The 16,373-nt window shown below is 47.5% G+C and overlaps 1 protein-coding gene across 2 annotated transcripts in view; it reads left to right on the top strand.

Moving 5' to 3' along the window:
- Positions 1-7,370, top strand: part of prdx5 (peroxiredoxin 5) — a 51,637-nt gene extending 44,267 nt beyond the window's left edge. For both annotated transcript variants that reach the window (XM_072250906.1, XM_072250907.1), the window contains exons 5-6: positions 449-513; positions 7,170-7,370. In XM_072250906.1, the coding sequence (XP_072107007.1) occupies positions 449-513; positions 7,170-7,275 (171 nt within the window). In that variant the 3' untranslated portion in view covers positions 7,276-7,370. The remainder of the gene's footprint in view (positions 1-448; positions 514-7,169) is intronic.
- Positions 7,371-16,373: the final 9,003 nt, after the last annotated feature.

Below are 16,373 nucleotides of genomic sequence, written 5' to 3'. Positions count from 1 at the left end.
TTTTCCCCCCTCCCCCTTTTCCTTCTCCCTGGGCCTCCTGTCCCATGATCCTCTCATATCCCTTTTGCCAATCAACTGTCCAGCTCTTGGCTCCATCCCTCCCCCTCCTGTCTTCTGCTATCATTTCAGACCTCCCCCTCCCCCTTTCAAATCTCTTACTAGCTCTTCCTTCAGTTAGTCCTGACGAAGGGTCTTGGCCTGAAATGTCGACTGCACCTCTTCCTAGAGATGCTGCCTGGCCTGCTGCGTTCACCAGCAATTTTTGTGTGTGTTGCTTGAAATTCCAGCATCTGCAGATGTCCTTGTGTTTGTATTTTTGTTCTAACTGTGTTTTCCCGTAAAAAACGGGGTGTTGTTTGCGTTTCGCTGCGCTGACGTTGCATGTCTTTCTGATGCCGAGCGCCCGTTCAACTCGACGTTGGCTCTGACGGCCCCTCTTCCCCCGCAGGCTGTGGACCTGGAGCTGGATAAGGAGCAGCTGATCGCCGCCCTGGGAAACAAGCGCTGCAAGAGGTAGGCTACTCCGCCGCCCCTAAACCTCCTCAGGTGTTTGTGGGATTTCCGGACGTGGGCAGTGAAGCAGCATTCGATTCCCAGAGCCTCCCTGCCGCCCCTGGACTTCCTGACGCTGGCTCAGAGCAAGTTCACCACGTGGGTCCTTGCCTCCTTGCCACTCTCACAGACTCCTGGAGCACTACGGGGCAGAAGCAGGACCTTCGGCCCATCTAGTCCGTGCTGAACCACTAATCTGCCTACTCCCATCGACCTGGAATGTAGCCCCCCCCCCCCATACCCTTCCCATCCTTGTGCCATCCAACTTCTCTTAAATGTTGAAATCGAGTTGGCTCGTTCCGCACTCTTGCCACCCTCTGAGCGAAGGTGTTTCCCCTTTCACCCTTAACCCATGACCTCAAGTTCTAGTCTCACCCAACTTCAGTGGAAAGATCCTGCTGGTATTTGCCCTGCCTCTACCCCTCATAATTTCGTATACCTCGATCAAATCTCCCCTCAAACTTCTACATTCCAAGGAATAAACTCCTAACCTAGTCGGTCTTTCCCCAAGACCTGGCAACACCCTTGTAAATTTTCTCCGCACTCTTTCAATCTTATTGATATCCTTCCTGTAGGTAGGTGACCCAAACCGGATACGATCCTCCAAATTATGATGCAAGCTCTTACCTACTTTCCCATTGTCCACTCCAACCCCGATCTTGGTGTCAGCCGCCAATTTGTTGATGCAGTTGACCATGTTATCATCCGGATTGTTGGTGCAGATGCTCACAAACAACAATGGACTCAGTATCGACTCCTGCCAATAAAATTTCCCGCTACTGGTGTCAATTTCACCCACCTATAATTTCCTGGCTTGTTGCTAGAGCCTTTGGTAAACAGTGGAACGATCCTCTGGCTCCCCACCCATGGCAAAGGATGATTTAAACATCTCTGGTAGGGCCCCTGCAATTTCTGCACTTGCCTCCCATTGGGTCTGAGAGAGCACATTGTCAGGCCACCCTAATTTGGCTCAAGATAATACCTTGTCTGTAATCTGTATCGGGTCCATGACCTCACTGATGTATTGCCTCAGATCTACAGACTCCCTTGTCCATTTCCTGAGTAAATACAGTTGCAAAGACCTCCTCCATCTCTTTCAGCTCCACACATACAGTAGATTACCCCTCTGATCTTCCGGAGGGCTAACTTTGTCCCTCGCAATCTGTTTGCTGTCAGTATATCTGTACAAGCCCTTGGGATTCTCCTTCCCCTTGTGTGCCAAAACAACTTCATGCCTCCTTTTAGTCCTCCTGATTTCCTCCTTGTGTCCTCTTGCATTTCCTATACTCCATAAGCACCTCATTTGTTCCTGTCTGCCTATACCTGCTACGTACCTCCTTTTTTTTATTTGTTAACCAGGGCCTCAATATATCTTGAAAGTAAAGGTTCGTTGAACCTTTTATCCTTGCCTTTTATCCCGACAGGAGCATACAATCCCGTTACTCCCAAAATTTCACTTTTGAAGGCCTCCCACTTGCCAAGTACACCTTTGCCAGCAAACGGCCTGTCCCAATCCACACTTGTCAGATGTTTTCCGATACAATAAAAATTGGCCTTTTCTCTAATTTAGAATCTCAACCCAAGGGTTAGACCTGTCCTTTTCCATAATTACCTTGAAACTAATGTCATTGTGATCACTCGATGCAAAGTGTTCCCCTACACAAACTTCTGTCACCTGCCCTGTCTCGTTCCCTGTTAGATCAAGTATTGCACACTCTCTCGTTGGGACGTCTACGTGCTGATTAAAACTTTCCTGAACACATTTGACAAATCCTATCCCATCTAGTCCTTTTTACAGTCTGTGAGTCCAGTCAATATGTGGAAAGTTAAAATCACCTACTATCATGACTTTACATTTCTTGCAATAGTCTGCGATCTCGCGACAAATTTGTTCCTCTAAATCCCTTGGACTGTTGGGAGGTTTGTAATATGATCCCATTAACGTGGCCAGACATTTTTTATTTATTCCTCATTTGCGTTAGACGAGCTCTCCAGTCCGTCCTGACTGAGCACTGCCGTGACATTTTCCCTGACCCGTTCCCCCTTTAATCCCTCCCACTCCATGTCTAACCCCAGAATATTGAGCTGCCAGTCCTGCCCCTTCTGTAACCCAGTCTCACTAATGGCTACAACGTCATAATTCCAGGTGTTGATCCATGCCCTAAGCTCACCCACCTTTCCTACAATGCTCCTTGCATTGAAATAAACACATCCCAGAACATCAGCCCCACCATGCTCAACCTTTAGATTCAAGACCTTGTTAGTAAGCTTAACAACATCTTTCTCCACAACCTCCCTGCTATCTGTTCTGGTGCTCTGGTTCCCATCCCCTTTCACTCCAATTTAAACCCTCATTGATTAAGCCTTCCCACTAGGATATCTTTCCACTCGCTTCCCTGCAGGCTCCACCTTCCCTGGAAGAAAGCCCAGTCATCCAAAAGTCTGAAGCCCTCTCTCCTGCGCCAGCCCCTCAGCCACAACTTAAACTGTATGATCTTCCGATTTCTGCCCTAGCACATGGAACGGGTAGCAATCCTGAGATCACAACCCTGGGGATCCTGCCTCTCACCTTGTCACCCAACTCCCTGAACCCATTTTGCAGAACCTCGTCACCTCTCCTACTCGTATCATGGTACCGCATGGACCATGACCCCTGGGTGCTCACCCTCCCACGTAAGAATACTATGAACTCAATCTGAGACGGCCTTGACCCTGACATCCGGGAGGCAACATGGCATCCAGGGAGCTTATTGTCGTCCACAGAACCTCATTTCTGTTCCCCTAACTGACGTATCCTCAGTTTTCATTAATTATTGAAGATCAACAAAAAAATACATTAAGGTACTCAAGTCAACATGTCAATATGTACAATGTGGAATTAAATTACCAAATAACTGATTAACAAAGCTAAACAAGATATCAATAATAATAAGAAAAAAATAAAGTGTTAAGAATATTTTTTTAAGGAAAAAAAGAACCTCTACTGACTTAAAAAAAAACTCCGCTAACAAAAAAAACGAAGAAAAAAAAACCCATTGGGAGCAGAACCCTGGAGCTCTACACCATGCAGGCTTCCATAAAAGAAAAACATCAATCTGCCAACTCAAATCTATTTAAACAAGAATCAGAAGGAAACCATCTTAATTAACTCAAATCAGATGATAGTAGCGGGCAAATGAACCCCACCTTTTCTCAAAGTCAAATCGAGGATCAAAAGTTCGACTTCTGATTTTCTCCAAACTAAGACATAACATCACCTGAGAGAACCATTGTATCAAAGTGGGAGCAGAGGCATCTTTCCATTTCAATAAAATAGCCCTTCTGACCAATAATGTGATAAATGCAATTACACGTTGGTCTGATATAGAAATACCATGAATATATTGAGGAATTATACCAAACAAAACTGTCAATTTATTAGGTTGTAAATTAATTTTTAAAGCTTTAGAAATTGTAAAGAAAATAGATTTCCAAAAATGTTTCAATACAGAACACGGCCAAAACATATGTGTCAATGTAGCGGTCTCAGGTTTACATCTATCCCACTGACTTTCAACATTAGGAAATATTTTAGACAGTCTCTCCTTTGTCAAATAGTAACGATGTACAATTTTAAATTGAATTAGAGAGTCATTGGCACAAATTGAAGAAGAGTTAACCAATTTCAAAATTCACAACCAATCCTCTGTTATCAAGGTCATATTAAGCTCTCTTTCCCAATCTTGATCTTAAGTGAAGGGGAATTGTACTGTTGTAACAGTAAATTATAAATTTTCCCAAATAAAACCTTTCACTAAAGGGTTCATTTTTAAAATAATGTCTAACAGGTCAGAATCCTGTATAGATGGAAAATTACTTGAATATTAATGTCTGACCTGCAAGAAATGTGAGTACGAGAGAGAGTACTTAGTTACTAATTTCTCAAAAGACATCAATCGGCCTTCTTGGAACAGATCCATGAAGGAATAGACTCCTTTATTCCTCCAAAGAAGAAAGGTAGGATCACTTGATGAAGGTTTAAATAAATAATTTCGATAAATTAAACTAAGAAGGTTAAATTTTTTGAGATTAAAAAAAAATTACGAAACTGGTACCAAATTCGTAATGACTGCTTAATCATAGGATATAAATTTAGATTAGAAATTTTGGCCAGTGGTACAGGTGAAGAAGCTCCTAATAACGAGGTTAAGTAAAACTGTTTCACTGTTTTCAATTCCAAATCAGCCCAAGGTGGTCGTTCATTTTTATCAGCCCAATATAACCAAGAACGTATATTAACAGCCCAATAGTACATTCTTAAATTAGGCAGGACAAGACCTCCATCCTAATTGAATTTTTGTAAATGACACTTTCCAATTCTTGGTCTTTTATTATTCCAAACAAAAGATGATATAATAGAATCAACCGGATCAAAAAACTTCTTAGTTTTAAAAAAAAAGGAATATTTTGAAATACATATTAGAAATTTTGGTAAAATCATTATTTTAACTGCATGAATTTGGCCGGCTAACAAAAGTGTAAGTGGATTCCATCTACAAAATAATTGCATCATAAAATCCACTAAAGGAACCAAAAGATCTCTGTGATGTTAGTGATAATAATACCTAAATATTTAAGAGTCCGTAACTTTAAAAGGAACGTCATCATATATAGAAGCGAATCCTTTAGAGGAAATAATTCACCTTTATGAAGGTTTAGTTTGTATCCCAAAAACTTTCCAAATTCATTTAATAATTTCAATGAACTAGGAATGGATTCTTCAGGATTCGAAACATAAATGAAGAGATCATCAATATAAAGGGAGATCTTATGAATTTTTATTTCTTATTACACATAAGAAATAAAGAAAAGTTAAAGTCTGGCTCGTGCCTTTGTGGCCCATTAGGCCGGTTTCTGATAGGAAATAAAGGGTGGGGAGGAAGCTGTTTCCCTACTGCCGATGCCTCGCCAAAGCCTCAACTCCCCACTCCAACAGTGGTCCACTCACACAATGGCCGCTTCCATAATGGCTGCTCTGCTGAGATCTAACTTACTGATACTGGCCAAGTGCCTAATTATGAGCAATCCAATATTTCCATTGAAGCTGTCTGTCTGTTCATATCTAACTCTCTGGTGCAGCTGCCGCCGCCCTCCCGTAGTGTTTGATGCTAAGGAACCTCGGGGCCATTATTAACCCAAAAGATTCTGTGCAAGTAATTGTACCTCCCTGGAATGAAAAGGGGGAAGTTTCCAATCATCCCTCCCCCTACTCCTTCACCCTCCCTTGTATTCTGACATAATGTAAATAAACGGGAGTGTGTGATGGGGCGGTATGGAGGGAGTTTCACGCTGTGCCTGACCCTGGGAGTGTGTGATGGGACGGTGTGGAGGGAGTTTCACTCTGTGCCTGACCCCGGGAGTGTGTGATGGGACGGTATGGAGGGAGCTTCACTCTGTATCTGACCCCGGGAGTGTGTGATGGGACGGTGTGGAGGGAGCTTCACTCTGTGTCTGACCCCGGGAGTGTGTGATGGGACGGTGCGGAGGGAACTTCACTCTGTGTCTGACCCCAGGAGTGTGTGATGGGACGGTGTGGAGGGAGCTTCACTCTGTGTCTGACCCCGGGAGTGTGTGATGGGACGGTGTGGAGGGAGCTTCACTCTGTGTCTGACCCCAGGAGTGTGTGATGGGACGCTATGGAGGGAGTTTCACGCTGTGCCTGACCCCGGGAGTGTGTGATGGGACGGTGTGGAGGGAGTTTCACGCTGTGTCTGACCCTGGGAGTGTGTGATGAGACAGTGTAGAGGGAGATTCACTCTGTATCTGACCCCGGGAGTGTGTGATGGGACGGTGTGGAGGGAGCTTCACTCTGTGTCTGACCCCGGAAGTGTGTGATGGGACAGTGTGGAGGGAGCTTCACTCTGTGTCTGACCCCGGGAGTGTGTGATGGGACGGTGTGGAGGGAGTTTCACTCTGTGTCTGACCCCGGGAGTGTGTGATGGGACGGTGTGGAGGGAGTTTCACGCTGTGCCTGACCCCGGGAGTGTGTGATGGGACGGTGTGGAGGGAGCTTCACTCTGTGTCTGACCCCGGGAGTGTGTGATGGGACGGTGCGGAGGGAACTTCACTCTGTGTCTGACCCCGGGAGTGTGTGATGGGACGGTGCTGAGGGAACTTCACTCTGTGTCTGACCCCGGGAGTGTGTGATGGGACGGTGCGGAGGGATCTTCACTCTGTGTCTGACCCCGGAAGTGTGTGATGGGACGGTGCGGAGGGAACTTCACTCTGTGTCTGACCCCGGGAGTGTGTGATGGGACGGTGCGGAGGGAGCTTCACTCTGTGTCTGACCCCGGGAGTGTGTGATGGGACGCTATGGAGGGAGTTTCACGCTGTGCCTGACCCCGGGAGTGTGTGATGGGACGGTGTGGAGGGAGTTTCACGCTGTGCCTGACCCCGGGGGTGTGTGATGGGATGGTGTAGAGAGAGCGCCATCTAGTGTCTGACCCCGGGAGTGTGTGGGATGGGACACTGTAGAGGGAGCTTCACTTTGTTTTTGACCTCGGTTCGTGCCCTCGTTGTGTGGGGTTCTTTCAGAGAAGCCTGGTTTTGGTGACCGGAAGCCTATGTCTTTCCGGCAGGTTCCTGATGCTGATTGAAGACGGTGTGGTGAAGCGTCTAAACGTGGAGCCGGACGGGACCGGACTGAGCTGCAGCCTGGCCCAACACGCCAAGGGCTTGATCTGAGGTGTCCCGCGGGCTGGTGGCGTCGGCTGAGCTTGGAGGCTGATAGAATCTGGGGTGCCGGGCAGCACCTTACAATAAAAATCATTCCCACCGCAGCTGGTGTCTCTGCTTCGTGCCTGTGCGTGGTTACTGAGCTGCCCCCTCGTTGTAACACCTGACCCAGCTGGAGGCCATTCAGCCCTTGGAGACTATCTCTGCACTTGTACTCCCTCCCCCCCAATTAATATTCTCCGTAACCTTTTCCCATCTCCCGCCTCGATTCTGCCCCCTTGCCCGCACTCCAGAGGGCCAAATGGCACTGATGGTTGGGATTTGGGAGGAAACTGGAGCAGCTGGGGAGAAATCTACTCTCGGTCACAGGAACATGCAGGGAAACGTGCTCAGACCACGCAGAATGCACAGCACATAACTGGTGTTATCACTGTAAACCAGTCATTATCCCTTTTAGAGATGTAGTGACTGCTGCATATGGTCCCTATTACTGGCCTCGTAGGAAGGGCCCTCGTTACAGATGTTACATGACCCGGTGGAGGGTTCTGCTGCAGGCAATCTATTGATAGATTTATGGTTTGCTGCTGTTACTGGTCTTACATTGATACAGAGCTGCTGTCCGTAACAGACGTTTTATTCACGTGGGGAGGGACCCATTAATGATAAAGATGAGCTTTGTTTGTCACGAGTACCGTGAAACTATTGCTTTAAAAGTGCGTCGTTTGCGTCACAGATCAGCAAAGATGGGATTGAGCAGCCTGCAAATGTAAACGCCCTGCCAGTGCCAACCTAGTGTGTCCACAAATTTAACCGCACATCTTTCGCAATGTGGGAAGAAACCTGAGCTCCCGTGGCAAACCCACACACTCCCAGGGAGAAGGTACAGGTGGCAATGGCAATCCCATTGCAGTCTTACTGCTAGCTCTACAATAGCAATTGTGCCAACCATGACGCAATGCAGTGTCACCCCCCCCCCCAGACATCACAGTGACAACGTCACGGTCCCCATTACAGACATCACCCTGACAACATGAGGGTCCCCATTACAGACATCAGTGACAATGTGACAGTCCCCATTACAGACATCACCCTGACAACATGAGGGTCCCCATTACAGACATCAGTGACAATGTGACGGTCCCCATTACAGACATCACCCTGACAACATGACGGTCCCCATTACAGACATCAGTGACAATGTGACGGTCCCCATTACAGACATCACCCTGACAACATGACGGTCCCCATTACAGACATCAGTGACAATGTGACAGTTCCCATTACAGACATCACATTAATGGTGTGACAGTTTCCAATACATACATCATATTGACACTGAGACGATCCCCATAACAGACATCACAGTGACAGTGTGACTGTTCCAATTACAGACATCACATTGACAATGTGTGGGTTCCCATTACAGATATCACTCTGACAATGTTACGGTTCCTGTTACACATATCACATTGACAGCATGACGGGTCCCATTACAGACATCACACTGACAATGTAACAGTTCCCATTAAGAACATCACACTAACAGTGTGACAGTTTCCAATACAGACATCACATTTACACTGAGACGATTCCCATTACAAACAACACAGGGACAGTGTAACGGTTCCCATTACATACATCACACTGACAGTGTAACAGTTCACGTTACAGACATCACACTGACAACCTGATGGTTCCCATTACAGATATGACAGTGACAGTGTGACGGATCCAATTACGGACATCACATTGAGAACAGGACGGTAGCAGCAAGGATAGGAGCTGGTGTCCAACATATTATTCTCCGTAACTTCCGCCACCTCCAACGGGATCCCACCACTAAGCACATCCTTCCCTCCCCCCCCCCCAGCTTTCCACAGGGATCGCTCCCTACGCGACTCCCTTGTCCATTCGGCCCCCCCCATCCCTCCCCACTGATCTCCCTCCTGGCACTTATCCGTGTAAGCGGAACAAGTGCTACACATGCCCTTACACTTCCTCCCTTACCACCATTCAGGGCCCCAGACAGTCCTTCCAGGCGAGTCGACACTTCACCTGTGAGTTGGCTGGGGTGATATACTGCATCCGGTGCTCCCGATGTGGCCTTTTATATATTGGCGAGACCCGACGCAGACTGGGAGACCGCTTTGCTGAACACCTACGCTCTGTCCGCCAGAGAAAGCAGGATCTCCCAGTGGCCACACATTTTAATTCCACATCCCATTCCCATTCTGACATGTCTATCCACGGCCTCCTCTACTGTAAAGATGAAGCCACACTCAGGTTGGAGGAACAACACCTTATATTCCGTCTGGGTAGCCTCCAACCTGATGGCATGAACATTGACTTCTCTAACTTCCGCTAATGCCCCACCTCCCCCTCATACCCCATCCATTATTTATTTATATACACACATTCTTTCTCTCTCTCTCTCCTTTTTCTCCATCTGTCCCTCTGACTATACCCCTTGTCCATCCTCTGGGTTTTCCTCCCCTTCCCCTTTTCTTTCTCCCTGGGCCTCCTGTCCCATGATCCTCTCGTATCCCCTTTTGCCAATCACCTGTCCAGCTCTTGGCTCCATCCCTCCCCCTCCTGTCTTCTCCTATCATTTTGGATCCCCCCCTCCCCCTCCCCCTTTCAAATCTCTTACTCACTCTTCCTTCAGTTAGTCCTGACGAAGGGTCTCGGCCTGAAACGTCGACTGTACCTCTTCCTAGAGATGCTGCCTGGCCTGCTGCGTTCACCAGCAACTTTTATGTGTCACTGTGACAGTGGGCCGGTCCCCATTACAGACATCACAGTGACAACATGTGGATTCACATTACAGGCATCACACTGACAATGTGATGGTTCCCATTACAGACATCACAGTGACATTGTGACTGTTCCCAATACAGACATCACAGTGCAAACGTGATGGTTCCCACTGCAAACATCACACTCAGAATGTAACAGTTCCCTTAACAGACATCACACTAACAGTGTGACAGTTTCCAATACAGACATCACACTTACACTGGGACGATTCCCATTACAGACATTGCAGTGACAATGTGACGGTTCCCATTACAGACATCACACTGAGAATGTAACAGTTCCCATAACAGACATCACAGTGACATTGTGACTGTTCCCAATACAGACATCACAGTGCAAACGTGATGGTTCCCACTACAAACATCACACTCAGAATGTAACAGTTCCCTTAACAGACATCACACTAACAGTGTGACAGTTTCCAATACAGACATCACACTTACACTGGGACGATTCCCATTACAGACATTGCAGTGACAATGTGACGGTTCCCATTACAGACATCACACTGAGAATGTAACAGTTCCCATAACAGACATCACAGTGACATTGTGACTGTTCCCAATACAGACATCACAGTGCAAACGTGATGGTTCCCACTACAAACATCACACTCAGAATGTAACAGTTCCCTTAACAGACATCACACTAACAGTGTGACAGTTTCCAATACAGACATCACACTTACACTGGGACGATTATGTGACGGTTCCCATTACAGGTATCACAGTGACAGTGTGACAATTTCCATTACACACATCACGGTGACAACGTGACAGTTCCAATTACACATATCACTCTGACAGTGTGACAGTTCCTATTCCAGATATCACAGTGACAACGGGACGGTTCCCATTGCAGACATCACCATGACAGTGTGACGGTTCCAATTACACACATCACTGTGACAGTGTGAGGGTTGCCATTACAGACATCACACTGACAACGTGACCGTTCCCATTACAGACATCACCCTGACAACGTGACGATTCCTCTGCCGGTTCCCAACCCAGACGTCACATTGACAATCTGTTGGTTCGTATTACAGACAGCACAGTGACAGTGTGACGGTTCCATTTACACACTTCTCACTGACAATGTGACGGTTCCTGTTACAAACATCACTCTGACAATCTGATGGTTCCCATTACAGACATCGCAGTGACAACATGATGGTTCCCATTACAGACATTACAGTGACAGTGTGATGGTTCCCATTACAGGCACCACAATGACAGTGTAACAGTCCCCATTACAGACTTTACACTGATAACTTGACGGTTCCTGTGCCAGTTCCCAACACAGACATCACATTTTCAACATGATGGTTCCCATGACAGACATCACAGTTACAGTGTGACGGTTCCAATTACAGACATTACACTGACAATGTTACGGTTCCCATTGCAGTTATAGCAGTGACAGTGTGACAGTTCCCATTACAAACATCATACTGACAGTGTGACGGTTCTCATCACAGACATCACATTGACAGTGTGACAGTTCCCATTGGAGACATAGTGACAATGTGACAGTCCCATTATACACTTCACAGTGAAAACATGACACTTCTTGTTACAAACATCACATTGACAGTGTGCGCTTCCCATTACAGACATCACAGTGACAACCTGACGGTTCCCAATACAGACATCACACTGACAATATGACAGTTGACATTACACACATCACATTGACAACATGATGGTTCCCATTACAGACATCACAGTGACAATGTGACGTTTCCCATTATAAACATGACAGCAACAATGTCACTGTTGCCATTACAGACAGCAGAGTGACAAGGTGACGATTCCCGTTACGGACATCACACTGATAATATGACGGTTCTTATTACAGACATCACATTGACAGTGTGACAGTTCCCATTACATACATCAGACTGAGGGTGTGACGGTTACCATTACAGACATCACAGTGACAATGTGAAGGTTCCCATTACAGATATCACATTGACAATAAGACCGTTAGCATTACAGACACCACAGTCACAACGTGACAGTTCCCATTACAGACATCATATTTACAGTGTGACATTTCCCATTACATATATCACAATGAGAACATGAGGGTTCCCACTACAGACATCACACTGACAACTTAACGGTTCCCGTTACAGACATCACACTGACAATGTGATGATTCTCATTAGAGACATCACAATGACAGTGTGACGGTTCCCATTACAGATATCACACTAACAACGTGTCGGTTCCTGTTACAAGCATCACACTGACAGTGTGACGGTTCCCGTTACAGACATCACATTGACGATGTGACTGTTCATTACAGACATCATATTGACAACCTGATGGTTCCCATTACAGACATGATATTGACAGTGTGACGGTTCCAATTACACACATCACACTGACTGTGACAGTTCCCATTACAGACATCACATTGTCAACGTCACGGTTCCCATTACAGACATCACAGTGACGATGTGACGGTTCCCATCACAGACATCACAGTGACTGTATAACAGTTCCCATTACAGACATCACATTGACATTGTGACAGTTCCAATTACACACATCACTGTGACAGTATGATAGTTCCCATTACAGACATCACTGTGACAATGTGAGAGTTGCCATTCCAGACATTACACTGACAATGTAATAGTTCCCATTACAGACATCACACTAACAGTGTGACATTTTCCAATACAGACATCACACTTACATTGAGACGATTCCCATTACAATCATCACAGTGATAGTGTGACTGTTCCCATTACATACATCAGACTGATAGAGTGACGTTTCCCGTTATAGACATCACAGTGATAACATGACGGTTCCTATTACAGACAGCACAGTGACAATATGACTGTTCCTGAGCCAGTTCCTATTACAGACATCACATTGACAACGTGATGTTTCTCAATACAAATATCACACTGACAATGGGACGGTTCACATTACAGACATCACACTGACAATATGACCGTCCGAATACAGACATCACATTGACAACATTATGGTTCCCATCACAGACATCAGTGAAAATGTAACGGTTCCCATTACAGACATCACAGTGACAGTGTCATGGTTCCCATTACAGACATCACATTGACAACACGACGGTTCATATTACAGACATCACAGCGACAATGCGACATTTCCCATTATAAACATGACAGTGACAATGTCATGGTCGGCATTACAGACATTAGAGTGACAACGTGACAGTTCTTATTACAGATATCACATTGACAGTGTGACGGTTCCCATTACAGACTTCAAAGTGACAATGTGACTGTTCCAATTACAGACATCACATTGAGAACAGGACGGTTCACATTACAGACATCACAGTGACAGCGTGACAGTTCCCATTACAGACATGACAGTGACAATATGACGGTTCCCATTACAGACATCACAGTGACAATGTGACGTTTCCCATTATAAACATGACAGTGACAATGTCACGGTTGCCATTACAGACAGCAGAGTAACAACTTGATGATTCCCCTTACGGACAGCACACTGACAATGCGACGGTTCACATTACAGACATCACACTGACAATGTGTTGGTTCTTATTACAGACATCACACTGACAGTGTGATGCTCCCATTAGAGACATCATAGTGTGTCACACTGTCGGGGGCATTGGGAGCAAGGGTGGACCCAAATGCAAGACATATCTTGTAAGGTTACTTAGATTTAGTTTATTATTTGATACCAGCAGAGCAAGGCAGGAGCAGGAAATAGCAAACTGGACAAGGACTCAGGACTACGACTAGGCTGGGACCAAGGGTCTGGCCTTGGACTCGGAATCGGATCTCAGAACTAGAGGAGACATGAAGAGGCTAGGGTATGGACTCCGAGCCCGAGACTGGGCAAGGGCCCAGTACCTGGGTCTTGCCTCGGGCTCGGACCCCAGAACCAGGCATGGGCATGACATGGGCTAGGGAGAGGAGGAACATGGGAACATAGAGCCTCGGTCTCGGGAGAGCAGGTACATGGAACCATGGACACATACACAGAACAGAGAGCTGGGACCCCTCCTTGGGTACAGGACATAGGGCTGGGACTCATGACTCCCCACAGAGCAACGGCAAGACAGCCTGACTTACCCCACGGAGGCGAGGACAAGACAAGACAGAACATGGCCCCCCACGGGGCGACGGCAAAACGGCCTGACTTACCCCACGGAGGGGAGGACAGGACAAGACCAACACAAATGAACACCAGACAGTACCTATCTAGCTCTGGCGATGGAACTAGACTGAAGTGCAGACCGGGGCTGCAGAGGAGGGCTAGAGGCGAGAGAGGAAGAGAAGGGATTCAGACAAGAGGGTAGAACAGGAAACTCAGACCGCCAGGGCCAGGACTTGACTTGGTGCTTGAATGCTGCCGGTTAGTGGCGGGCTCTCAACGAGGCCCGGGAACAATAGACAGCGGTTCTTGAATCCCTCCGGCGGGATAACTGACGGACCCACCTCGGTGAGGAAACTTTGCAGGCTCGCTTTGGCGAGGTAACTGGACAGGGTTACTCCGGTGAGTAAGGCCGAATTACCGGCACTCGCTTCGGCAGAAGTGAGGCTTGCTTTGGCCAGATAACGTCGACACACCGTACCTTTGATGACTTTGCAGACGCTCCCGCCCCGAACAGCTGAAAGCCCGAGATTATAAACTACCGGTTCAGCCGAGCGTTAATTGCCTCTAATCACCAAAGTCGAGGGACACGGGAAAACAGGGAATCAACAGTCCGGATCGTAACATAAACAAGCTAAATTTAAAGGGATCCTGATCCGGACTATGACAGTATCCCCATCCCCATGGGAGCCTCCAGACGACCGATTTGCCTGTGTTATTGATGACCCAGGTGGGTGGAGGGGGATTTGGCCGGCGGGCAAAACAGAACAACACCTGGACTTTCAGGCTGACAAGAGTTTGGGAAAAACAGTTTGTGTCTGCTGGGTCCATGTTTGGTGACAACGTTCTGTCACAATGGTGGGGCACTGGGAGCAAGGGTGGACCCAAATGCAAGACACATCTTGTGAGGTTACTTAGGTTTAGTTTATTGTTCGATACCAGGAGAGCAAGGCAGGAGCAGGAAATAGCAAACAGGATAAGGACTCAGGACTATGACTAGGCTGGGACCAAGGGTCTGGGCTTGGACTGGGAATTGGCTCCCAGAACTAGAGGAGACATGAAGAGGCTAGGGTATGGACTCCGAGCCAGAGACTGGGCAAGGACCCAGTACCTAGGTCTTGCCTCGGGCTTGGACCCCAGAACCAGGCATGGACATGACATGGGCTAGGGAGAGGAGGAACATGGAAACACAGAGCCTCAGTTTCGGGAGAGCAGGTACATGGAACCATGGACACATACACAGAACAGAGAGTCGGGACCCCTCCTTGGGTACAGAACATAGGGCCGGGACTCACACACAGAACAGAGAGCCGGGACCCCTTCTTGGGTACAGGACATAGGGCCGGGACTCATGACCTCCCCGCGGGGCAACGGCAAGATGGCCTGACTTTCCCCACGGAGGCGAGGACAAGACAAGACAAGACACGACTCCCCGCAGGGCAACGGCAAGACGGCCAGACTTACCCCACGGAGGTGAGGACAAGACAAGACAAGACCAACACAAATGAACACCAGACAGTACCTATCTAGCTCCGGCGATGGAACTAGACTGAAGTGCAGGCGGGGACTGCAGTCGAGGGCTCGAGGCGAGAGGGGAAGAGAAGAGATTCGGACAAAGGGGTAGGACAGGAATCACAGACCGCCAGGGCCAGGACTTGACTCACAACTGGGAAGCCCCCAGGGCCAGGACTTAACTAGGTGCTTGAATGCCGCCAGGGCCAGGACTTGACATGGTGCTTGAATGCCGCCGGGTAGCAACGAGCTCTCGACTCGACCCGGGAACAGTAGACAGCGGTTCTTGATTCCCTCCGGCGGATTAACTGATGGATCCACCTCAGTGAGGAAACTTTGCAGGCTCGCTTTGGCGAGGTAACTGGACAGGGTTGCTCCAGTGAGGAAAGGCGAATTACCAGCACTCGCTTCGGCAGAGACTAGGCTTACTCTGGCGAAATGACATTGGCACGCCATGACTTTGATGACTTTGCAGACAGTCCTGCGCCGATTGGCTGAAAGCCGGAGACTATAAACTACTGGTTCAGCCGAGCGTTAATTGCCTCTAATCACCAAAGTCGAGGGACACGGGAAAACAGGGAATCAACAATCCGGATCATAACATAAACAAGCTAAATTTAAAGGGACCCCAATCCGGACCATGAC

The sequence above is a fragment of the Mobula birostris genome, unplaced genomic scaffold (genome assembly GCF_030028105.1).
Source record: "Mobula birostris isolate sMobBir1 unplaced genomic scaffold, sMobBir1.hap1 scaffold_760, whole genome shotgun sequence".
Lineage (NCBI taxonomy): Eukaryota > Metazoa > Chordata > Chondrichthyes > Myliobatiformes > Myliobatidae > Mobula > Mobula birostris.
This window is presented reverse-complemented; position numbering and strand designations above follow the sequence as displayed.